At 38.0% G+C, this 26,801-nt stretch overlaps 1 protein-coding gene across 4 annotated transcripts in view; it reads right to left on the bottom strand.

Annotated features, from left to right (window-relative positions):
- APP (amyloid beta precursor protein) overlaps positions 1 to 26,801 on the bottom strand; it is a 286,033-nt gene that overhangs the window by 112,210 nt on the left and 147,022 nt on the right. For all 4 annotated transcript variants that reach the window (XM_081235728.1, XM_081235729.1, XM_081235726.1 and 1 more), the window contains exon 6: positions 17,219 to 17,421. In XM_081235728.1, coding sequence (XP_081091854.1) covers positions 17,219 to 17,421 — 203 coding nt within the window. The remainder of the gene's footprint in view (positions 1 to 17,218; positions 17,422 to 26,801) is intronic.

The raw sequence follows: 26,801 nt of genomic DNA, 5'->3' as shown, positions 1-26,801 counted from the left end.
TCTTAACACGTTAGTCCTCCCAGTGGTAATTGGGCTGGGTTTATCCGGCAGCATCTGACAGACATTTACTGAGGAATTTAATTATCTACCAGGACTTTAGAATTACTTCTGAAACAAAGCAGTGCATGCTCGTTTGGTTTAATGAGTGTAGCTCTCAGTAGTAATAAAAGGATTCCAGCTAGAAGTGAACAGACCTCTTCGGTGCTTTCAGATAATATTAAATGCCTGAAGATGTGCACACATCTAAATATTTCTTCCCTATAAAAAATAAACTCTTTTAAATAATTTCAAGGCAACTTTAAAGGTAAAAGGATTATGTCTGGTTATGATGCAAAAAGTTTAACCTGTGACAAACACCTGATTGTTTTCCTTGAATAAATGACTGCCTTGACTTAAAGTATGAACTAATTATACATATTCTGAATGTGATCCAGTTTTCAGAGAGACCCAGCCTGTCCACTGACTATATTTGAAAACATACATAAAACCTGTGAAAATGACTTCAAGTCGATTACGTTAACTCTAAGTAAAGACAAATTTTTCTTTGAATATTTGTCTGTCCCTTGGCCAAAAATGTTTCAAATAACAAAACACAGTCAAACAACTCCCATTTGTTAATACATACCATACATTGTTTTACATTATAACACAGCTTACCTGTCAACATGCCTTGCCACCCTCACCAAAATCAGGTTCATAATCCCTGATTGACCGAAAGTGTAGCAACCTGTAGGATTCCATTTGTAAAGTTATTGCAATTAGAATTAGAACTCTACCTCCCATTCCATTTTTGTTAGAAGTCAAAACGATTTTCCTACTCGGTTTGCGTCCCACCCTAGCTAGGCTTACAGAGATCCTTCTGATACCTCAGCGCACTCAGATGTCTTGCTTATTCTTAGTTTTACTAACATGCCAGGGAAAAGCATCCTTCTTCTAAAAGACAAAAATCCACGCATAACTCAGAGCTTCCCATTAGGAATATTCAACAGACTGCTCTAGGAAGAGTCTCATCCATCAATCACTCAAAGACAAAGATCCACAATGTTGATGTAACAGGAACTACTGTTTTGCTTTTCTCTACACATACCACTCATTGTTCTTTTCACTCAAGGTAAAGAGGTGATGGCAAAACTAGAAGCTGCTGCCATCATGATGATGTCAACAGAGTAGGGAGGGACAGTCAACACTGAGCCCAGAAGGCGAGTGTCAAGCTCTCTGCAGGAGAAGTGTCCTGTGGAATAGATGTCTAAGATGACTCTGGCTCTCTTTGGATGGTTTTAGGATGGAAACAACTGGCTCCAAGAGCATCAAGCTCAACGTCACCCATCATTCTGGTCACCTCATTTGATAGTTACTTTCAAAGTCCATGCTTGCAAAGCCATGATGTGTTTCTAGTTAGTTTTCTTTATGGAATTTTCCTGTATGATAAAAATCTGCCAAACGGTTGACACAGTATCCCATCCAGCTGGTAATTTGATTTATTCCCCAAATTAAACGACTAGCATTCTAATTTACAAAGGATTAAGTTAGTTTTGGTGTGCATATAGGCGGGTCTGATCACCTCTGAGTTACTGACAAAGCAGCTTCTGGGCTGCAGAGCTAGCAGCCATGCGTGCCCACATGTGGAGTCCCTGCAAACCACAGCTATCAGCTGTCTCCACTCCTGGATGTTATCTTCTCTCTCTCTTTCTCTCTCTCTCAGTTGTAAGAAACATGAACAGGTTGGCTTTACCCTCCTTTTCTATACCTCCCTCCCCAATCTGTACATGTTCACGTGATGTGTTTTCCTGTTTCTAACACATAACGATACTCATCCTTGTACCGATTCCAAAAAGACTGCCAGGCAACCGTGTTTTCTGAGCCTACACTGTGGTTGAAGTCAGACTGAAGTTGCAAGTGGCTTCTGCTACAAAGAGAGGCACAGAAACACGACCCTAAGTCACAGGAGCGTGGGCAACAAACCTCACTGTGTCTCAACAATTCATGCTGCTGCTCACGTTTTATACCTCTTACAGCACCAAATACGCATTTTCTGATACTTGCCTGCCACAGGTCCATTTATACATCACAGCTGTGCAGGGGCAGAAAACGTCTTTATGCTACATCCAGTGTACTAAATAAAACTGGTAGAATTTCGGGTGGGTGCAAGTTAAGTAATGGGATCTCAAAGGAGTTAATCCATGACAGATATTTGCCCTTGTATGTGACCTAATACGGTTTCTTACTTTTCACGAAAGCAAAACTTCCTGGTCTAGAACCCAGGTGATATTACAATATATTGTCATTTTCCTATACTACGGGTGAGACATTCATTTTTATTTTATTCATTTTTGTTTTTCTTCTGCCTCATTCTAACTGGCTATGAAACCCTCTGTTACAGCTAACTGGTAGAGCCCCAGTGAAGAAGAAAAAGGATTCAGACTCAAAATTCATTTATATATCAACTAAGCAAACAAAATAAACTACCTGAGGAGCCTATAATTCTTGTTGGAGTTTCCAGTTATAAGACCCTTGACTCATCAATCTCTAAAGGCAAATAATCTCCATTTGGAATGTTTTGTTGGTTCTCCCTGACATTACCACGGCTGCTGGCACGCCTGACTTTAAATGGGCCCAAATACTTTCATGACTCTGGTGTGTGTGGACATAGTGGGGAGTAAGAAGCAATCCCACGGTACTCACATACGAGAGGATATTTGAGATAACGTGGTCAGGAGTTGGTATAATAGCATATGATAATCAAATGTCATAATATATGGAGCAACAGACATATGTGAGCCTAGAGGAACAGGAGTGCGAATGTCCCTGTCACTTTGGAACCTCTGATCTGCTGACACGGAGGAGTGTGCTCCAGACGCTCTGTATCAGAGCGAGCACGGACAAATGATAAAGGGTATCTCATTGTGACCCCTTCAATCATCAGCATTGCTGATCAGCCATCAACCTCGCATTTCCTAACACTTTCTTTCTGGCAATGACTAGAACATCAACGTCCTAGAGCAGTAAAGCTGATTTCAGAGGGAATTCTTTTTTTTTTTTTTTTGCAGTACGTGGGCCTCTCACTGTTGTGGCCTCTCCCGTTGTGGAGCACAAGCTCCGGACGCGCAGGCTCAGCGGCCATGGCTCACGGGCCCAGCTGCTCTGCGGCATGTGGGATCTTCCCGGACCAGGGCACGAACCCGTGTCCCCTGCATCGGCAGGCGGACTCTCAACCACTGCGCCACCAGGGAAGCCCTCAGAGGGAATTCTTGAGTGGGATGGATCACTTTTCATCTCTCACTTGTAACTGTATTTCTACTCTACTGTAGAGCACACAAGTGTTTGATCTCTCTGACCTTTTCTCTAACCCTTCTCTTTACAAAAACATTGTCCATGTAATTGAAAAGAGAACCTTTCATTAGTCTGGGAGAGGTTGAGGGGTAGTCATGGGGTCAGCACTGGGGAAGTATTACATTAATGCCTTTACACATGGTATTAGTAAGTATAAAGGAGATGGCCAATGACTCTCCCAAGAGAGTGAGAAGAAAGAGCACATACTTGGGCTGAAGAAGTGTTAAGTGGTCAATGTCAAGTTCATAGCTGTGATATTATGCTATAAATGGGGAAAACTGGGTGAAGACTATTCAGGATATCTTTCTATTAATTCCTTCACTGCATGTAAATCTACAATTATCTACGAAAAATGTAAAAGAAAAAATCTCACATTAAGAAACATATAAGAGGAACGTTGGTAGTTCAGTTTGCCTTGGAATTTTATCTTGTCTCTTTCCCTGAATCATTTATCGTTTCAGAGTAATTTCCCTGAAGGGCTACAAATTTCAGTTTGAGAAAGGTTCCTTTAAATTCCTTTCTAGAACTGAGAAATTACCAGGAAATCTATCCAATCAAGATCTTAACAAAGTAAAACAATTTTAAAGAATTAAGCCTGAAATATATAATTTGAAAGCTCCATGACTAGATTCAGAGAAAAAGAAATCTCGAGACATTTTATGATTTTTTCAAGACATTTTAAATGCTTATGTTTACATTATTATTTTTCTGAATAGAGAAACTTTTTCCTTCCTAATCTTTCGGAAACACTGAAAAAATTCAGTGAAAAACGTGCTTCATATTCATTACTGTAATCAGCCAGTGGAAAATTATTTACAAAATCATTCACTAAATGTAGAGCATGTATAATTAGACCTCATATAATTGTAACTTCAAACAGAATTCATCTGAAAATTAAAACTGCAGCTTCCTTTTCTCATCTTCATTCTCTTCTCAAAATCTAAAATAATAAATGAAAAGATGAACATTTAAAAATTATTTGCTAACTTTATTTTTTGAATTCCAATCCACCTTTGTTTCTATTCAAAGTAAATGTTACATATAATAATGAAGGAGAAAATTTGCCCAGAATGGAAGTAGGGATACTTCTCAAAGCGAATGTTTCAAGTTAGATAGAAACACAGGCAAGACTTAAACATCTAAGGAACTATGATCTTTGTTTATTCATATTTAATTCTTAGACTTTTAAGATCACAAATAGGTTTCCTAATATTCACCTAGCTGAATTCTTCTGGCAAGGAAGGCTTATCTCTTCTTTTATAACAGCTCGATTCACCTTTCAAGACAAAGACCATTTAATAAACTGAAATGCTAGTGTACACACAACAGTATGAAAGTGTTCATGTGCTTAAAAAAAAGAGCACTAAGCATTTTATATCTTTTAAGGTAGGTCCTTGCTGAGATCTGTGCTGGTTTCAACACTAAATTCCATTATCTAAAAATCAATACTATACAAATACAATATTTAATATTTTATTAAAATATCAATATCAATACAATATTCAATATTTTATTAAAATATTAACATTAATATATTATTAAAATATATAATATTTCCTACATTATATAAAATGATTATGCAATTCACTGTTCAAAATGTAATGCTTAACCACAAAAAAATTAACTCTGAATAGATGTCAAGTTGGAGCAAAATTTTTTATGGACAACCAAATTAAGAAAGCTGATTTTACACTTAAAAAAAAATTTCAACATAAAGACAGCTGTGAAAGTGGCAACTAGGGTAAGGAGAAAATCCCCATTTTCAAGAGTACAGTTATTATAATGCCTTCTTAAAAAGCAGAGCTAACAGAGTAGCAAGTAATTAGTTTTAAATAAAGCACTAACTAAAGAATAATCTCATAATGTAAAGCTTTTTATTATTATTTCATTTAAATAACTGAATCTAAATTATTCTAAGACTATAGGAATGTATGTGAAATAAAACCGTGCATTATATGGAATGTATAAAGTTTAAATTTACAAATTTTGAGAAAGTAACCACTTGAATAATCAAACCAATCAAACTAGAGAGTTACTTATAGAAACCTAGGAATGATATATTCTGATATTGTTTAAAAACACAAAAAAGTAGCATAATTCCTCCTATGATACAAGACTGTACACAATTAAGGTTCATTTAAGTTAAAAATGACGTATCTTGCAGTTTTAAACTAGAGTAGAAAGGGCAAATATATGAAGACAAATATAATTTGGTCTTGTGACAAATCACTTGTTTAATATTAACAGTAAAATAAAATGAAACAATGACAGAAGTACAGAAACCTACTAAATATGCTTATCTTTAATATTTCAAATAGATGTTGATTTACCTGCCTAATCATTCAATCTGTTAATAATGAAAATGGCTGACCTCAATACCATTTTATAACTTCACTTTTCAGCCTGATTAAATCATTCCAACATGCTAGAAAACGAGTTATTTTTTAAGAAGGTATTTTTTGCAAAAATAGATGCATGTACTTTTAATAGGTAAGAGTATTTATAATGTGCTTGCAAATAATAGCAAACAGTAATAAAAAAAACATGTCCAATAGAAAATTCCCCTAATTGAACAATAGTGATCAGATATTTATTACCTACTAATCCTATTTTACTAAATAGAGGCATGTAAAATTAGGCAAGCAAATTTGAACTAAAGTCTTATGACAAATCTCACTTAAGCCCCAAATATGGGTTGAAATATATAAACAAATGATGGGAACAGCTGTGCATGGTAATGAAATCACCGACTCAGAATGAAATGACGGGTGCTAATTTGTCACGGAAGTCTCTAGAAGATATCTGCTGTTGGCTTGCCTTTTACTGAATTGTGTTGATTCTCTAAGGCTATCCAGTACATGTGTCATTCGAGTTACACCTGGCCCGATTCTCACTTCTCTCAATGATGAAAGATTACTTATAAAAAGGCCTCCTGAAAAAGTACTTGTAAAGTGTTTAGACTAACCATACTCGCGTGTTGGTGATGCTGGTCACCAGCATTCACAAAAGGGCACTGATATTTTTCCTAATACCTTTGTTTCCTGTTTGTTATGGGAATAAACTTATTTGTCATCAAGCTGTGTGGTTAGTTTGAAGCACAACACAATATTACAAGAAGCTCTAAATTCTGATAAGACAAGATATCATGTCCTTTGCTGGAAATAAGAGGAAGAGATTTTTCTTCTTGACTGAGAGGTGAGGTATGCTGGGAAATCTGACTGTGTCCGGAAAACCACAAAAAATAAAACTCTCTGATTTATACTGTTTGTCGACTTCCATGGTGTAAATACTCCCACCATTGGTATTTCAAGCTACCAAATGTAGTGGCCCACAAAATTCCTCAGTACTTGAATAATCAATCAGCTTTTACAGGCTAGCAGGAGTCAGCTATACCATATCTATGAGAGCAAATAGGGGCACAGGTGAAACTAGGAACAATTATATACTTCGGGAAATTGTAAGGGTTTTCTAGTTTGCTCAGTCATGAGAGTTGAATTTTTACAACATTACTCAGTAAGTAGACCTATCAGGATTCTTTCATACTATAGTATCAAACGATACTATAGTAAGAGCAATGACATCATAGATAATGATGGTTTCACCACCATAGATAAGAATAATTTTCCTTTTCAGTTTCTTACTCTGCCTCAATCTAAATCTGCACAGTATGGGGGCAGGTAATGTTACTAGAGACCATTCCTCAAAGTGTAGCCAGCCAGTGGACCAGTAGGACTGGCATCACCTGCGACTCAGGACCTACTCCAGACCTACTGTCTTAGAATCTGTGTTTAGGAAGCACTTCAGGTCCCTTGTATGGGCATTAATGTTTGAGAAGCACCACGTTCAACCTCATCTTTTACATGCAGTTAAAATGTCAAAAGTATCTATATATATAACATTCAATCACTTTCTAAAAAGACCAGCAGGAAAGGATTAATAAAAAGTTGCATAGGTTTTACCTTATTAAAAGAAGGTACACATATTTGGGAAATGAGGGGTATAACATATTTTAATAGAGCTGAGAGATTCAAATGTATACATATACCAAAATCTTAATTTTAAGAGATTATCTATACATATTTCTTTTACTCTGAAGTGCCGTCTCATGCAAAATCAAAGCAGCTTTGATAAGCTTAAACTTAACACCAACAAAATATTTTTCTTACTCATATTTATTTTTCTTACTCATATTTAAGTCTACGAAAAATCAGACTTCTCAGAAACCCAAATTTAAGTGATATTGTTCTTGTAACTTGTCAGAACTTTAGAAATATCAAGATTTTTATTTTTATTGGGGAAAAATAATTATGAAAGCTGACATAAGATTGAGGATAGATCACTGAGCTTGGAATTTGCTTCCTTTGCACCACTTCTCTGTAAGAAAGAATTACATGGCATTTCTGTTACTGCAAGAAAACGATGTTTCTAGATATGAGAGTCAAGGATTGGAAAGATGGTCCTCTTCTGGGGTTCACCAAGCATGTCTGCCTCACCATGTTAAACTCATCCCTGTCATGGTACCCAGCAGAAAAGAATGGGTGGCTTCCAGCTGAAAACAGCAGTATCCCTGTTTGCTCTATGGATGGTAACCACCATTTGCTATTTTATGACAGGGGACCAGGCGAGAGTGAATTTCTTGTGGAAGAATAAAAAACGAAACCCGGAAGGCAGTTTTCCTCTACCTCTCATTTGACTACATGGCAAATATGCATATGTAATATTTTTAAAATAATAATTGTATGTTGATTTGTCTGTAAATATAAACTATGAGATTGTACATGACACATCAAATATCTGTTTTTATCTTACTAAATGAGTACTTATCAACTTTTTTAGCATATGTTTTGTTTTACTTTTTCTTCTCAAATAAAAAACATGTTCACTGCTTCCTACAATGTGCAAAGCATGGAATGAGGTGTTATGACTGAAAGTAACATGAGACACAGTATTGTAGGAGTATTTCTCTGCTTGTGTATTTAAAGCCAAATATCACTGTCAACCTCAATGTCATAACCCAGTGGTTTGCAACCAGAGAGATCCTGCCCCCATCCCCTCCCAAGGGACATGCATCAATGACTAAAGACGTTTTTGGTCGTCACACCTGAGGGGTGCTACAGATATCTAGTGGGTAGAGCCAGGGATCCTGCAAAACATCCTACAATGGACAGGACAGTCTCCACAACAAAGAATTGTCTGGCTTAAAACATCAATAATGCTGAGGTCATAGTCCAAGTAACTGCCATAGTCCAAGTAAACACCAGGATTCATGCTGCTAAACTAACTAACTAACTAAACATTCATGTTTTAGTAATTTCGCCCAATCACTCGACCAAAGCTACTGTGCAGCAGTCACCAGCACGTCAGAAATCCTGGGTAACAAATGCTATGAAACTCCAGAAGAGATAGAATCATAAGAATTAGCCAACAAGGTTGTTCGTTTCTTCTATCATGAGACATCAGGAACTTAAAGTCACATGCAAGCAGCATGAAATTCCTGTCCATATTCTCTTCTCTGAAATTATACCCAACAAGAACATAAGTAAATTTAAGGGACAGAGACAACCTCACCCTCACAGTTAACACTGGAACTGTCTTACCACTATTAACTCAATATAGTGTACTTTTAACAAAGTGAACTATTCTAAACTCCTTTTACTGTTTCAAGAGTCTCCTAGTTTTGAAAATTTGCACTGCTGTCTTGAAGGCCAAGGGGTTTTCCTGAACATCGTTTAAAAAATGTGCTTTTATTCGAGTGTAGTTGATTTACAATGCTGTGTTAGTCTCAGACGTATAGCAAAGTGACTCAGTTATACATATATATATATTTTTTTTTTCAGATTCTTTTCCCTTATAGTTATTGTAAAATATTGAGTAGAGTTCCCTGTGTTATACAGTATGTCCTTATTGGTTATCCATTTTATGTATGTAGTGTGTATATGTTAATCTCAAACTCCTATTTTATCCCCACCCCACCTTTTGCCTTTGGTAGCAGTAAGTTTGCTTTCTATGTCTGTGAGTCTGTTTCTGTTTTGTATATAAGTTCATTTCTATTTTTTTTTTAGATTCCACATATAGGTGATATCTTATGATATTTGTCTTTGTCTGGTTTACTTCACTTAGTATGACAATCTCTAGGTCCATCCATGTTGCTGCAAATGGCATTATTTCATTCTTTTTTGTGGCTGACTAATATTTTGTTGTATAGATATACCACTGAACATCATTTTTGTATGAGATTCATTCAGTCTTACTTCCTCCTGGCTTCTTACTCTTCCACTAACAGAATCCCAAAAGGTCAGATGTTGGAAGAGGTGATAAGTTTTTAGGGGGGCAAAATGATCCAAGGCTGAGAGAAAAAGGTATTTAGGTTGAAATCCACCTTGCTTAATAACTCCAGAAAGCATTTTTCTACAAGGCAACTAAATATTTCCATTAGAACACACAACTGTTACCTGCCCAAGGAATCAGAGTCCCTACTCAATCGGACATATGGATTAGCTAAAAATTAGCTGAAAATGACATGCATATTTAGATGAACTGTTCTCCCATTTGCTGGATTTCTTTTACTAGGTTTGATGTTTTTCTTAATTGCAAACTCTGTGCTGTGGAAATACATACAATTGTCAACATTTGCATATTTTTTTGAACAGCAACTGATTTGGGGAAAAGCATAAAAAAGACTAGAATTTTTAAAAACCTGGTTTCTGGACTTTAATTGAATTGGGCTGGAAATTTTATTTTTATTTTTAAGAAATTTAGATATAATTGTATTAAAATACCTTTAGCTGATTATTTCCTTTTCTAACATTGAAGAAGATTGACACAAATAAAAGTGTAGAAGGTAAAACTAACTAAGCACTACTAGCCATGTAAAATTTCAAAAAACTTAAGTTCAAAAATATAATTTTCTAGGTGGCAATGCAGATCTTTGTGAATATACTAAACCATTGACTTCTCTACTCCATGGTATGCAACCTATATTTCAATAAATTTGTTACTAAAAATAGAAAATTATATATATATACACGCCACACAGAGTTTTTTCTATGGCTCTGTTTCTCACTCTCACGTTTTAAGCAGACAATTTGAGTGGGTTTTCTAAATTGGGACCATTAAATGACACGGAAAGAAGCTTGTTAATGCCACGCTTTACTCTGCCTCTACCAAAGCATATATCAAACATCTCAAAATCAATGGCTGTGGTGCCATAGGGCACAAAATAATAAGGCTGCCACCTGTCACATCTATACACAGTGTTGATACTAGTTCTCTCAAAGTCATTAGAAAGGATGCTACATTCTGGTCCAGGAACAGGAGTGGATCTTACTTGCCTGTGGCCATAACACAGAGAGGTAAAGACTTCCTCCAAAGGGAGCAGCTATTATCCCTTTGCCCTGTTCACAAACCCAAAATGGAGCTTAATTTTCATTTTGGGCCAGTGCGCTCCTATGAGGCACCCAACAAAAGTATGTGAGTACACTTCCATGTTTGCAGCAAGTCAAGCTCACAGTTTTCTCCAAACTTTGTGAAAAGTTAAATATGAATGATAAGCAAGGATCGTATTTGTGAATTATGGGATACCTTGCAAGAGGCACATTCATTACAGATGAGTCACACCAGAGATGTGAGAATTAGGTTAAGCTCTGTTTGCTCTACCCTTGAGATCAATGCAAGCTGTTCTGATTTATTTATGGTACTTCTTGGATTTGTTCTATTTGGTGCTCCATTAACTGGTAAATCCCTATTCTCCTTTAAAAATCACTCAAATGACAACTTCTTGGCAATGCTTAGTGGAAACTTCTGTCCCTGGGTGAGCACCTTCCTTTCCCTGTGTGCCAAAGTTCTTCCCCAGCCAGGTCAGAGAGACTAATTTCTCCCCAAGACTGAGTGTACAGCTATGTCTGGAAGCAACCTGAGTGAACCACCCTCTTCATATCCCTGTGCCCTCAGGAACCGGTGCAACGCCCAGTACCTAGGAGTGCCTGGTCCACGTGGGTGGAATGTACAGCAGCAAATGACATGATGCTTCTTAGAGATTAATGGTAACCAGAGGGAGAAGAACAACAGTTTAAGTCTGTGAGGTCAGTCACCCCGCCCAAGGCAAGCAACATTTAGATCAAACTTTTCAACTTCATCATCATATGGTATGCTTAAAGTGCCACCTCTATCGGTGTCTCTGTCCATTTAATAGATGAACTTCCAAGAGGTTTAAAATACCCTCAAGAAATGAAACTCCATCTTGAAATGCAGGGGCATTTAATACTATCTTGGTTCAATTTTCAGCCAGATATAAAATTTAACTGCAGATACTTAAATATACAATATATTCACAAAAGATATTTCAAGCAAGAAACCAAGTTTAAGCTGTTTTTTTCCTTAACATATGTCCATAAATATCAGCTCTATGATACCAATAGAAATGGATACATCACATTTATGCTTTTTATAATTAAAAAAAGACAGTCTGTTGGCTTACCTTTGGCATTCCTAATTAGTAGTAAACATTAGTTCTCTGGAGGATCAAAATGATGTGTATAACCAGGGCAACTATAGTAGCTTAGGTTAATTGAGTGCTTACTGTCCACCAGGAACAGTGCCAAATGTTTCCTGTGGATTACTTCATATATTGCTCACAAAATGGTTAAAATTAGGTAGGTATTATTAAATCCATTCCCATTTTCAAGAGGGAAGCAATGAGGCATAAAGGTTATTTCACTGATACAAATATACTAAGTTAGTAGGTTGTAAAGCCAGGATTCGACCCTGAGCAGCCTGTCCTTGTAAAACAAACTGAACACTTACAATGTGCCAGGCATTATATGGTAAATACTTAACAGGAATGATCTAAAGTAATTCACATAAAAAACATGCAACATCATATCAGCATCTATACAACACACATGAAAAGACAGACTTACCAAGGTTATGTAACTGACCCAAAGCCAAAAAACTATTAAAAATTCTCTTTTTAAACACTTTACTGTCTGTCTCTAACCATATGAAAACTACATTAATGAAATTTACTTGGTATGGTAAAACCTGAAATATAAAAACTTCTTAGTATGTTTCTAATGATCAGTATCAGAGGTTTCCTATAAAGGCTTGAAAAGTAAATATTTTCAGCTTTGCAGGCCACATGGTGTCTTTTGCAACTACTCAACTTCACCTCCATAGCATGAAAGCAGCCATAGATAATATGTAAACAAATGGGATTGGTTGTGTCCAATAAAACCTTTTGACTAGAAAACAGATGACAGCCCATTTTCAGCCCATGGTCACAGTTTGCCAATACATGGGCCATGGCCATAGCTTGAAATAATAATAATAATATCATTATTATTTCAATAAGAATTCTAAAATGTAGGAAATGCTCAGAGTGAAATAATAGTAAGATGAATATATGATGTAGCAAAGGAATACACATTTACAAGGGAACACAGGTGAAACTGAAGTAGTATGTACTTAAATATAAAAGGAAAAACAAAAAAAATTGACATTAGGGTGGTAGAAATACTCTGGTCCATCTGGGTTCAAATCGTGGCTTCACCACTTACCAGCTTTGTGACCATGGACAATTTTTTAAAAATTTCTCTCAGCTTTAGTTGCCTTGGCTTTAAATAGGCAAGTAAAATTTCTACCAGTCATCACAAATTAATCAAGGATTAACAGATAGAATCACTGCCCTAAAGGGCAAGGGGGGTGGTGCAAACACAAGAAATTCCAGGCTGATCTGCCACAATACGGTAACAGCCAACTCCTCATCACACCTTCCACAGCAGCAAAGTGCTGAGCCATCAGCAGAGATGTAATGAATACGTATTTGTTGAATCAATGAACATACGGAAAAAAACAGTGATACTCTGGATGGACAAAACTGGCTAGCTTAACTCACAGACTATGTCATTTATTACAATACTCATGTTTAATCGGAGTTTAAAATTCACGATTGAGTCACAGATTACCTTGATGTCTTAGGTTTAGGAAATGCAATCCCTTCTCAAAACACAGAAAATTAGGAGCAAGTGTCTAAATATACTATTATTGTACTCAAATTGGTATTGGTTTATTCCACTAGGTCAAAACAACAGATCCAATCTTTCTCCTCTGGGATCAGTAACATAGTCAGAATTGACATCTTCTACTTTGGTATCAATGATTCTAACACAATATGGCATGCTGAAATGTCCTATATTTTTCTTCCCTCTGCCTGTTTCTTTCAAATTTTAATGGGTTACAAAACTATTGAGTTTTTTTATGAAGTACATGGAAGACTCGTATCAGTGGCAGTATGTTGGTAATGAAGAATGTTCATTATTAAGTATGGTTGTAAATCATATTTTCTCTCGGGCACTGAAACATTAACACTGGACACTAGAGGGTAAGCCTCTTTTCAATCTCTCTGCTTTGCAAGTCATTTCCAACTTTTATTCTCAGCACAGGATCAGGCTACTCATAATTAGAGTTTTACAATGTTAGCAATCATCTATTGGCATTGACATTGTTCTTCATCAGGGAAGAGCTGTAACTCACCTCCTACACCAATGATGTGGAGGGAAAAGGTTCTAGATGACTGGTCGCTTTAATGCTACCGTCAAAAACTTCTTCTATTCCTTTATCAGAATTAGCTGGGAACACAGAAAACTCTCTGACATGGATGCAATATACCACAACATGTTTCTCCTCTTAGGTCTCCTTTCCCAGAAAGACTTACTTCAATCATAGCTTTTGTCCATTTCAGGAGTCTTAGATGGATGCATGGATTCCCATTAAAGGCTCTTCTATCTCTAGCAATAACAGTTGGTACCTCTAAATGATCAGGTATTTGCTTTCGTAGGTCACTTTTAATGCTCTTCTTGACATCAGCATTATTAACTTATCTTTTAAGGCTAGTTTCTTTTATTTTTTTAATCTTTAGCCTGGAGACTTTTTTCTAAATTCTCTTTTAATTGCCTTTGTCTTTCTATAAAAATACCAAAACATATATGTCCCTCTATGTTCTATCTTAATACCTAATAATGCTACATGTAGAGAAAAACTGAAGCAAAAGGAACTGGACTTATTCAGAATGTAACAAGACCCTATTATCTCAAGAGAGTTCTGTCTTGGTTTGGAATACAGGCATATGTTTATGTGGCATTCTCTCACATACTGAATAAATTATGTCACTCCCTGTTCAGCCATCCCCTCAATAGCAGTAACATAAAAACAAAGTCTCTTCATTGTTTCTACTAGAAAAATCCTTACCACATAGCAGGTCCTGAATTGATCACCCTCATTTAATACCCATACTTGCCAGCCTGGCATTAAAGGTTTCCATATTGTAGGCCCAACCTAATTTCCTGTAACCCTCTTATGGAAGATTTACCTGCTCTAGTTTAAACTGGACTAACCTTGTCTCCCAAGCATGTCACGTAACTTCCCAAGGCACCGTATTGGTTTTGTTATTCCTATTGACTCTAAAGTAGGCTACAAGAAAATCCATCAGTAGCTCTACCACCAGCCCTTCCAGTTCCCCTTCAAATGCCATTTTTTTCATAGACCCTTCCCTGATCAATCTCCTATTCTTTGAAGTAGGCTGTGGGCTCGCTCATAGTGTTTTCACAGCACACTTTGTATTTCTTTGACTTATGTTTCCTACTAGACTTTAACATCCATGAGGGTCAGCTATCCTGTGTATTCTCATTGTATGATTGATCCACTGAGCCCAGCAAAATGGCTCATTCCAAAGAGGTACTCCAAAAATGAATGCTGAATAAGTGGACAGCGATTATTATGCAAACAGCTATCTTGATGGAGAGCACAAGAACTTGAGTCTCACAGCAGAATATTAGCTGCTATAATTTGTAGTCACACAACTTTTAGGTTTCAAGAAGAAGCAGCCCTGTAAAATATGTCTTTCCCTGCTAGGAAAATAGAAGCTAACAAGTTCATGTAGCCAGATCTCCCACAAATGGTCCTAAGAGGTACACGAAAAACACCCTGAAAAACAGTGCCTCCAACAAAATGTGCATTTACTTAAATGTGTATCTACTTTACATGCTAAATTGAATAAGAAGTTGTCATTTCGTAGGGAATGATAAAGTTAAACAATCTATCTGGTACTATATGTATATTTTAAAAGAATGTGTGATACCTTCAGTGAATTTTAAGCTAACCCTGAGTGTTCAAATCAGAATAATCTCAGTTTTAAAAGCTGCAAGTTAGGGCTTCCCTGGTGGCACAGTGGTTGGGAATCCACCTGCCAAGGCAGGGGACATGGGTTCAAGCCCATGGGAAGATCCCACGTGCCACAGAGCAGCTAAGCCCGTGCGCCACAACTGCTGAGCCTGTGCTCTAGAGCGCGTGAGCCACAACTGCTGGGCCCACATGCCACAACAACTGAAGCCCGCACAATGCAACGAAGAGTGGCCCCTGCTCACTGCAACTAAAGAAAGCCTGCGCACAGCAGTGAAGACCCAACACAGCCAAAAATAAATAAATAAATATATTATTTTTTTAAAAAAGCTACAAGTTAAAGGAATGCAGAACTTCAAAACTGTATGTTAAGGGAAAGAAGCCAGACACAAATGACTACGTATGACCTCACTTATATGAAATGCCTAGAAAAGGCAAATCTGTAGAGACATAAAGTAGATTAATGGTTGCTGGGGGCTGGCAGTGAGAACAAGAATTAACTGTGAATGGGTGTGAGGGCTCATACTGGGATGATGAAAATATTCTAAGATTGGATTATGGTGATGTTTTCACAATTTGGTAAATTTATTAATGCCATTGAATTATACACCTATACACTTAAAGTGAATGAACTTTATATGTAAATTATACCTCAATAAAGTTATAAAAAATGCAGTGAAGGGAAGAAGATACTACAATAATCATCAGGAATCTACTTGAGGCAGAAAAGTAGCCCATTTTAAACTCCAATTTAACAACAGAGCAGAAATCATTTTACTTTAATAAAAAGTGAGAAAAAGACCTACAATGTTGTAGCATTTGTGGATAGACTTTAAAAGTATTTGCAATACATTAAAACAATAATTCTGTCCACACTCATTCAATCTAATCCTAGGACCATCTTTTACTATTTGCAAAACAAATGCATACGCTTTAAGAAAGGCAACTCAACAATTCACTAGCTTTGGTTGTTTAATGTAAACTGAATCCTTGCTTTTATTTCATGGAGACAAAAAGGAAGTCTTTTAGTTCATTCTGTTTACAACATTTCCAATAGGAGCATTAATGAAACAGAAAAAGGAAGTCTAAGATAGTAACACTACATCTACCTCTCACTGTCATTTCCCCCAGTAAAATACTGTAAAGGCAACACAAGTCATCCAAGTTAAATTTCACAGCAAAAAATAATGTGATACTCACCAAATAGCCTTCTATTGCTTTAATGAAATCTAATTGCAACTACTCACTCAACCAAGATTTATTGAAAAGTTTCTATAAGGCAGGCACTCTGCATCATATTAAGTAAAATCCAGTCTTTGACATCAAGGACCTCACAGTCTAGATGTGAAAGAGGCAACATACAATGGAGTGTAATAAACACCCACTGTCAGGAGAATACCAAGGAGTTTGCCTAACTCAGCCTTTGTCAAATGACATGGTCCCCAGTTAGGTGGAGTTTTACAGAACAGTGTACCAAGTAGCGTACACAAGGCACAGAACAGATTGTAAAATCAGGATTTCATGTTATTTGACATGAACTGTTCGACTGCTTGTTCAACCAAAAGGAGTTCAACAAGCACAAGAGAACTTGTTATTATGAATTTTTATTTTTGGTTGGGGGATGCAATGGTGGTAAGGTGGATAGAAATTTCAAACTCTGGTGTGATGCTTTCCTTTTCCCCAAGAAAGAAAATCCAAGTAAACAGTGGATTACCTCGGACCACCTCTTCCACAGACTCCGTGGTGGTGGTCGTGGTGGTGGCGATGCTGGTGGTCCTCTCTGTGGCCTCTTCATAGGGTTCCTCAGCCTCTTCCTCTACCTCATCACCATCCTCCTCATCCTCATCATCCTCGACTTCCTCTTCCTCAACATCAGCCACTTCTTCCTCCTCTGCTACTTCCACGACTTTGTCTTCACTGGATCAGGAAGGAGAAATAACGATAGTCATTTAAACAAATTCCAGGAGAGGAAAAAAAAATCAATGATGAGGAATTTTGGACATCTGAGAGGAAATTTGACATTGAATAAAAACACACACAAGGTTTGAAGCCAGCAGGTCAGAAATGAATTCCAGCTCAGTATATCTGCAACATTTTACCCCTGAGCACAGCTCTTCTTAGTTTCTGCAGTTGCAAAAAAGAGAATACCCGGATTCCAACTGTATGACATTTTGGAAAAGGCAAAGTTATGGAGACCATAAAAAGACCAGTGGTTGCTAGGAGTTTGGGGTAGGAAGGAAGGGATGAATAGGCAGAACACAGGGGATTTTCAGGGCAGTGAAACTGCTCTGTAAGATACTGCATCAGTGGATACCCACTGATACAGTGTATATACAACATCATGCATTTGTCAAAACCCTAAGAACTGTACAATACAAAAAGTGAGCTCTAATGTAAACTTTACTTTAACAATAATGTATCAATATTGGTTCAAGCATACAATGCTAATGCAAAATGTTAATAATGCAGTGGGGAGAGCTCTCTGTACTTCCTGTTCAAATTTTTTCTAACCCTGAGACTGCTCTAAAAAATAAATCTATTAAAAAGGCTGGGGTGGGGGGAGACCAAAACAAAGTTTACTGTGTTACTGGGATTACCTCTCCTCCTCCTGTATGTGAAAATACCTCACAGCACCTGCAGAGTAGATATTCAATAAGGGGAGGTGGAAATTCTTTCAAAATTACTATTGAAAGTTTAAACTGGAAATGAAAGGGGAGGAAGAAATTGGCTTCAATAAGCCTGTAAGCTCAATGGTCAGGGATGCCTACTGAAACTACACCTATGTTCCCTTTTGCTAGTTGTGTAAGCTTTCTAGAATATCAGATATCTCTTTGGCTCTGAAATTTCAGTGAGCATCAAAAGGATGCACCTGAAAGGCTTATTAAAACACAGATCCCCAGATGCCACCCCCAGATTTCTGAATCAGTGGTGAGACAGGGCCTGAGAATTTGCCTTTCTAACAATTTCCCAGGTGATGCTGATACTGATGGTTGGGGGACAATATTCTGAGAACCACTGAACTGTGCAACATTACGAGAATAATGGTAACAGATAGGCAGTAAGTCACAGTATAACTGGGAAGGAGATCAGAAATAATATTTATGGCATTAAACATGTGTATACTTAATCAGTGGCAAGTAATAAATCAGCAAATTCGGATGGCCAAAGAAGAGTATGTCTAGAACAAAATCAGAAGGTCCAAGTAAGATATTCTTGTGGCAGTCATATACCTGTCAGTACAGACATGGTCAAGAGCATCTGGAAGATGATAAATGAAGATAGGAATCTAAGTGTTAAACAGTGACAGTATCTCATGTGTCATCTGGCTGGAGAGGAGAAATAGATATTTCATCCTTGATCAGATCACAAAATCAATGCAGGAAAAAGATCTAGATGTGGTGGAGGACTTCAACTCCTTCTATTTAACAAGAAGCACTAGAGGAATAGGATTGAGAACTTCCATGTTGACATTTAAATTTTACCCCAGAGTTGATTCTTGCCCACAAGGAGAAGCTCATTGTTTGGGAGACATGGCAGGAATCTGGAGAGTCAGCCACCACCTGGAGCCTTGGGATGCTAGTGTGTGTTCGGCATTGTACAGAAAATCAGATTTCAAACATGTTAGGGAAAGAAAATGGTAGGATTCCGCGGCGTACGGGGACAGAAAGGAAGATAACAAAAGGCTTTCAAAGACAAAGTCTGACAGGAGAGCCACAAGTACTGAGGGTGAAAAAGAGAAAGATATGTAAAAAGATGAGTATAGCGCTAGAAAGAATTCCCTCTGCGACGACCTAGAGGGGTGGGATAGGGAGGGTGGGAGGGAGGCACATGAGGGAGGGGATATGGGGATATATGTATGCATATAGCTGATTCACTTTGTTCTACAACAGAAACTAACACAGTATTGTGAAGCAATTATACTCCAATAAAGATGTATTAAAAAAAAGAAAGAATTCCCTGATTAACTCAGAATTTAAAGGACTTTTATAAGTTCTAAAAAATTGTGTATAACCCCCCATCCCCCAAGTGGAGCGCCTTTTAAATTCTGACTAAATATGACTTACAGATAATAAATGGACATATCAAAAGCAGTTGAAATATGTGGTTAAATAAGAGAAAAAGGAGAAACTTATTTGGCAGAGTAAAATCAATAATAACATTTATAGATAAATTATTATTAATTGAACAAATGAAGTGTTAATACAGAGAAAACCCTAACCAGTTATTTTAACACTTCCATGAGACCGTGAAAAATAGGTAAGAAGAGGAAGAGAAACATTCGCACTGATAATCAGATGGTATAAGCCTTCATCTGCTTAGAGATAAGTGGGGTACGGTCATTGATTTCTTGATTGCCTGAATTCCTACACAAAAGTCTACCACTTAAGACAACATTTCAAAAGAATCCTAAACTCAACAATTGCTTAGATCCCAATTTTACCCAGGATACTGCCTCTTTATTTTTCTACAGAATCTTGATGTTGTACTGCTAGTGAATAAAATAAAGATGACCTAATGCATGCCATCAGCCAATTTCTTGTGTTTGAGCTCTCTTCTGTGTTCAATCAAATCATAGGCACCAATATACTTTAGTTATCCAAATTAAGTGGACAATTCAGGTAAAACTAGGGAGAGAAATCAAATCCAATGAGTCTTCTCCTTAAATCATGACATGTACATGCTGTCCTGAAGCACGGATGGAGTGACAGGGTCCAGGTATGTGACCCAGGGTTAAGACAGCATTGTGCTTCCAGGTGGGATGGTGAAAACATGACCCTGGGCCCCAAACATCTCTGTTATGACTTGTTACATTTAAAACTCCAAACAGAAAACATGTGTATAAAAACAGCTGTGTTTAAAGTGATCTGCATTCTAGTATGTGTGGAGCCATGAAAAAGAGTGAAATAGATGCCCACCAACCATTACTGCATCTGCCTGAGCAATTTACTGGCATCATAACAAGCAACAGAGACATAATATTTCAGCTGGCTGAGGAATTAAATTACTTGGCCTAAGAGAACTCGCGTCCAGTTCTTATTACCATAGCTTTGATTCCTGGAATTAAATTTAGATGTCCATGAATTCAATGATCTATTTGGACACCATTAAAACAGTAGCACACAGTTATGTTTTAAAGATGTGGCATCTTCCCAAAGAAGGCGCAACATGCCAACATTACAACTTCCAGCTGCAGTTTTCATAAATAACTGGAAACACAGAAAGGGGAAAAAACATTTTCCACCTTTTTTTTCAACTGCTGGACAGCTTTGTTCTGTGATGTGACCTAGGTGAGCCAGTTTCAGAGAGGTGCTCACAGTGCAAGAAAATGCAAGGAAGGGCTAGTTTATGGAAACGTGAGGCTGAGCGTCATAAAGCAATTTCCTTATAAACAAACAAGTCACAATAAAATAGTCCCTTGAGAACACGGTGGAATATTCATTCACTCATACATTTTAGCATCTGTCAATTTAAAGCAGACAGCTTTTACAGCTTTTAAATTCCAATAATAACAAAATACTTCTAAAGCATGAGGGAACTCTGAAAATGCTCATCATCTCAGGAGTATCTGAATTAAAGAAGAAGGTTAAAGGGTCAAAGGGACATTATTTTGAGGAAATAAATCACTGATGCTAAAATTTTCTGTGTCAGCACACAAGACTTTAGTTTGGTGAAGGATATACTGCATCACAAGGGTAGCTCTTCTTGTATTTCTAAGTAAAGGCTGACCTTGATTCCACCTGCCATTGCCTCCCTGATTAGTCGCTTTAGATAGTCAAAGATTTTTACTCACATTTTAAGTCCTTTTTGTTTAAGTATGCAAAACAATTCACCATTTGCATTCTCTAAAAAAGCTATATTTATTCTTTCATCGTCTCTGTTAAGACTGATGTTTTTTCCGCTTTGTAGGACAAAGGAGAGGAAATGGCAGAGAGAAAGCTGATTCCCATGGTTTATGTGAATTGGACAATCACGAGACCTGCACTACTGCAGTGATGAGGGGAGAGTGAAAACAGAACAGCTGTCAGCTCCGAAAATGTACGGACCAACTGGGGGCCAGAAGGGCAAGTCCCAACAGGAAGACACTCAGACACTTCCGTGTTGATCTAGAACGGGGAAGAAAGAGTCTCCCAGGGCTGGAAATAGAGAAAGAAAATAAAGCAAAGTTTGAAAAAAGGAAACAGACAGTTTAGCCTGGAAGGTACAATGGCTGGATAAGTCAGTTTGTCCCAGGAGAAAGTAGTCTCTGAAATTATTGCTGTTAAATTAGGAAAATTAGAAGCTGCCAGAAAATGTGAGAAAGTAGGAAGCATATTCTTCCTGGTTCTGAGTAAATGTTTCAAGACGGGGGACAGCTAAGTAAGAAAAAGCCACTCTCTCTCCCACCTAAAGGCACCATTAGAAGCCAAACATATAAGACACAAGACACACCGCCTGATTCCATTTATATAAACTATGAAAACACTTACTCCTCGCCACTGATAGAACTCAGAGGAGTTGTTACACGTAGGCAAGGGGAAGTTTAGTGACTAGGAGGAAACAGGAGAGAGGCTTCTGGGGGTTGGCAAGGCTGTGTTTTGATCTGGGTGTCAGCTATCTGGTTGTGTTCAGTTTTGAAAATTCATTGAGCTGTACACCTGTGTTACGTGCACTTCTCTTTATGTACATTACAGTTCAGCAAAAAGGGTTAAAAAGGAGAGGACACTGCTACTGTAATGCCTCACTCTTTTTAAATACTCTCATGACTGGCCTAGCATAAGAGCTTGTTAATTAATAAAATTGTTATCTTCAGGGCCTCCAAATCTGAAAAAAATATACCTCCACTCCAAGCCCCCAACCCCCTATGGGCACAAATTATAAGGAGCTGAACACACACAAAAAGAGAAGATTATGATACTTACGAATCTATGGCTCCTTCAGTCATGGCCTCACTGAATTAGTTAAGTAACTAATTCTCTAAATTAATTCATCAGTTTAGCTATTTCGTAAATGAATTTGATGCTCATAGGATTCAATCCATCATATGTTGATGTTTACTAAAAAAAAAGTTATCTACCTTTAATGTACTGTCAGAATCTCTGTTACCTATAGCTAATATCTAAAACTGACCCCCACTTTAGCAGTCTACTGAATTTCGGTATAGTTGTTTTGATGGCATTCCTTAGGTAGTGGGTATTATTAATTTGTCAATGAAAGGATCTCTGAGAATCTGACTCATCTCTCCTGAAAAATGTCCTGCAGCAGAAACTGTTTGAAAACTACCCCAAAGCTACTCTTAACTCCTTTCTCCATCCCTTTTTTGACCAGAGAAAGTAAGAAACCCAACACTCCATGCCCTTGGGGACAGGGAAGGCCAAGTGACAGAGATATTTCTGGATAATCAGATGCCAGAGGACACCTGCTTGGACTTTTAGGTGGGGCTTTTAGGAGCGGTCTTACTTTCCAGATGAGAAGGTTCCTACTGATGGTCAGAGCGCTTTTGTTTCTTTAGCCCTTGCTCTTCTACTTGGTCTCCACCTGGAGGGGCAACAGCCAGCTGTCAATTGTTAGGTGATAAACATTAGGACGCAGAAGCTGATTTAGGATGGTGGGGTGGAAAGATACAAAAAGATGGCATCTTTGTATCACTGCACCAGCCCAGCACTCCTACAACCAATGACTGGGTTTCTGTTACTTGCAGCTAAAGGCATTCCTTGCAGGCCGTTCACTAGCTTACTCTGGACCTCAGGTCACAGACTCCTGCTTTAGGAAGATAAGGACCAAATTGAGACACCAAAAATTCATGATTCAGGCATTAGGGGTGAGCTAGATAGGTCACAACCTTAGTCTAAACTAGGATGTATCATCATTCTTATACATTTAATGAATCCCTATTCCAGGAGAGATAATCTACACTAATTACTGAGTAATAGACATACTGCATACTAAATGCTTTAGAAATTCCAAGGGGAAAGTGATTCTTGTGAGCTAGAGGTGTTGGATCTGGTAGGACATGAAAAGTGGGTGTGAGGATGAAGAAGAGATATCCTAATAATGCACAAGCAGGAATAACAAGTACCTAAGCCTGACTACAATGGAATTTTACACAGGCTTTGGGTTTTAACAGCGATGGACGCTCAACTGCGGAGACCAGGTATTCAGATGTTTTTTCTTTAGTCAGTGAACAGTTGAGTGAGATGTGCACCGATTGATAATCAGCAAAAAAAAAAGGGTAATGCATTAATTCGCCCATCCATCCGACCATTCCATTAAGTGCCTCTCAAAGCCACACACCAGTGATTCACAGTCACAGCACTGACTGTGCTTTTATCAAGTGCCAGGTGCTATTCCAGGCGCCGGGGGTAGATGAGTGAACATGACAAAGTCCCTGCTTTCTTGGAACATATTTTAGTGGGTGAGGCACAATATGAGCAAATAAATAACAACAACAACAAAAATGTAAAGAAGTTGATTGAGAAAAGAAAGGCTAATGTGTTAACCAGTGGCTATAACAGCTGTGTGTGTGGGGGGGAGGGGGGCGGTGTAGGGGGAGCATTTCAAATAGGATGATCAGGGGAAGGCCACTGAGAAAGGGTCGTGGGCACTGAAACTTGGAATGCTGAAATTCAAGGTGGGCGGATGGCTAAGATAGGAGTAAGAGAATGTGCAAAGGCCCTGAACGCAAGGGCAAGCTTAGCACGATCACACACACATAAAAAATACAACAAAGAGCCAGTGAGCTTGCGGGGAGTGAGGCAGGGGGAAGAGCGTACGTTAGGGTGGTAGAGACAGACAGGTGGGGCATGACCCAGCAAGGCCATGCTGGTTATGGTCAGAAAAAGCATGTTTATTTATATGCAATGGGAATGACTAAATCCGATTTGTTTTAAAGATGACTCTGGTTGCTGGGTGGAGAGTGGGCTCTAGGGAGATGAGAGCAGAGCTGGGAACCTGGTTAGGGACACATGCTGGGAGCTAGAGATACACTGGGGCGCAAGGGTAATTCACGTGGGCTAACAGCCAAAAGGACAATGATATCATCACCTGTATAAACGTAAAATTGCTACTGTGATAACAATTACGGAGGGCTAGGAGACCCAAGTAAATGAGATCTGAACAGATCTGGAGGTGTATAACAAGGCATCCACAAGGAAGGGCTCTGAAATGTGGCCTAAAAAAAGCCTCAAATTAATGAAGTCCAGAGGCTAAAGACAGCTGTCAAAAGGCAGAGTGGGTAGAACATGTGCAAAGGTCCTGTGGTAGAGTGGAGAGGAAAACCTGAGTGCCTGAAACAGATCAGCTGACAAGAACACAGAGTGCTCAAAGAAGGACAAGTGAGCAGTGGTGTGGAGCAGGGGGTGGCAAACTACGGCCCGTGACTTGTTCCTGGACATCTTGTGAGCTAAAGGGTGATTTTCACATTTTTAAAGTGTTATAAGATGAAAAGGAAAAAAAAAACACACACACAGAAAGAAAAATATGTGACAGAGACCATATGTGGCCTGCAGAGCCTCAAATATTTATTAGCTAGCTCTTTACAGAAATATTGCTGACCCCTGACACAGAGGGTGGGCTGGGGTGGGGTGGAGATGGGAAGAGTGGGAAGCTGTGCTATGTCCTGATCTGAGGACAAAGGAGATACAAGGAAACAAAGAGAGAGGCCTCACGGGCTCTAGGGTGTCCAAGTTCTAAAATTCTACAGCAGAAGCAACATGATCCCTGCCTCTCGCCTTCTTCAGAGAGGGTAGAATGCAGGCTCCAAGGAGGTGAGGCTCTTCAGCATGGCAGAGTGGTTCAAAGTATGAACTCTGGGGCCAGACTGCCTGGATCTGAATCGCAGCTCTGTGACCAGGAGCAAATTACTTAACCTCTCTGTGCCTCCTTATCCTCATCTGTAAATGGCAAACTTATAACAGGTAGCTTCATAGGGTATGATGAGGAACAAATGGGTAAAAACTTGCAATGTACTTAGAAGAGCACCTGACCCACAGCAAGTATCACATAAGAGAGAAATAAAGCCAAGGCCACAGGCACAGTGCCTTAGCATGGCACGTAGCTCAAGCGTATAAATGAATGAATGATGTCATGACTAAATCTCAAGGAGATAGTCCTCCAAAACACTCAGAACTGAAATAATCTATGACAATTACATGAAGAGTTTGACCTTCTTTATTAGAAAACGTAAAAGAGTCAGAGTTAGGCAGTTCTAGGGAAGATCTTAAGAGAGGGAATACAAAAGTACTTAATCTTTAAAGTTAAAAAAATGCTTATGTTACAGATTATATTTTCAGAATTCTATTATCACTTGGCACACTGATATGAATAGAAGACTATAGAATCCAGTGTTAAATTCATGCGTGTATTAACTACTCAGGTTCTTGTCAATTCCAAGAATAAAACTAATGGTTTTCACTGTAAGATGCTAGACAGGAAAGAAAATGGAAGAAAGGTTATAAAAATGATAGTTTAGCATAAAATCAACTTTTCTTCATACCAGCTTTTAAATATTACCCTGCTTAATTCAGTGAATGTCTAAAAAACAAGAACAGCAAAGAGATAAGAGAAGCATTGAAGCAAGGTCTGGTGTAACTTGCAGCACTTGTTTAGAACATTTGAAAAATAATCGATCTTTTCTTCATTTTCTCAGTACATACTCATCAGAAGAAAAATATTCCAGGTATAGAGAAACAATCTAAATAATACCTCCAGGACCTAAGACAAGTCAAAGGATGGGCAGTTTCTAGGAAGACGGATACAGCTTCTTTAGTACATTGATATCATGATATGCAAAGGGCTGTTCTGAATCCTAAGATTTAAGGATGTAAATAAGATGCTAGGTCTGGTCCTGCATGGGATATGGTGTGGAAAAACAAGCAGGAGAGGTCATTCCTCAGGTTTAGGGAAAATATGACTACCTGATGATATTTTAAAAGTATTGTTAATTTTGTGGGTGAGTGGTATCATTTGGGTTCTGTAGAAAAATGTTCTTAGATTTTTAAGATATAGTCTAAAGTACTCAGTACACTTGCTGTCTTACCTTTAAATCATAAAAATATGTTGCAAGGGAGAAAATGTTATTCTGGCAAGACTTAAGAAATATTAAGTTTGGAATATAATTATAGTAAGAAGCTAAATTGCTTTTTAAAAGACTATCTTGGAGGCAAGAAAAGTCATATATAATCAAAAGCAGGTTCTTTTCCTGACAGCTTCATGAACCAAGTAGGATTAAAAAGAAGCACCTAAGGTGATAAAAACTTTCAGAGTCATTTTAAAATCTTGATACATGAAACAAAATCTTGGTTATTCAGATGCTATGCCAG

Source organism: Mesoplodon bidens, assembly GCF_964165515.1.
Source record: "Mesoplodon bidens genome assembly, chromosome: 5".
Classification (NCBI taxonomy): Eukaryota; Metazoa; Chordata; class Mammalia; order Artiodactyla; family Ziphiidae; genus Mesoplodon; species Mesoplodon bidens.
This window is presented reverse-complemented; position numbering and strand designations above follow the sequence as displayed.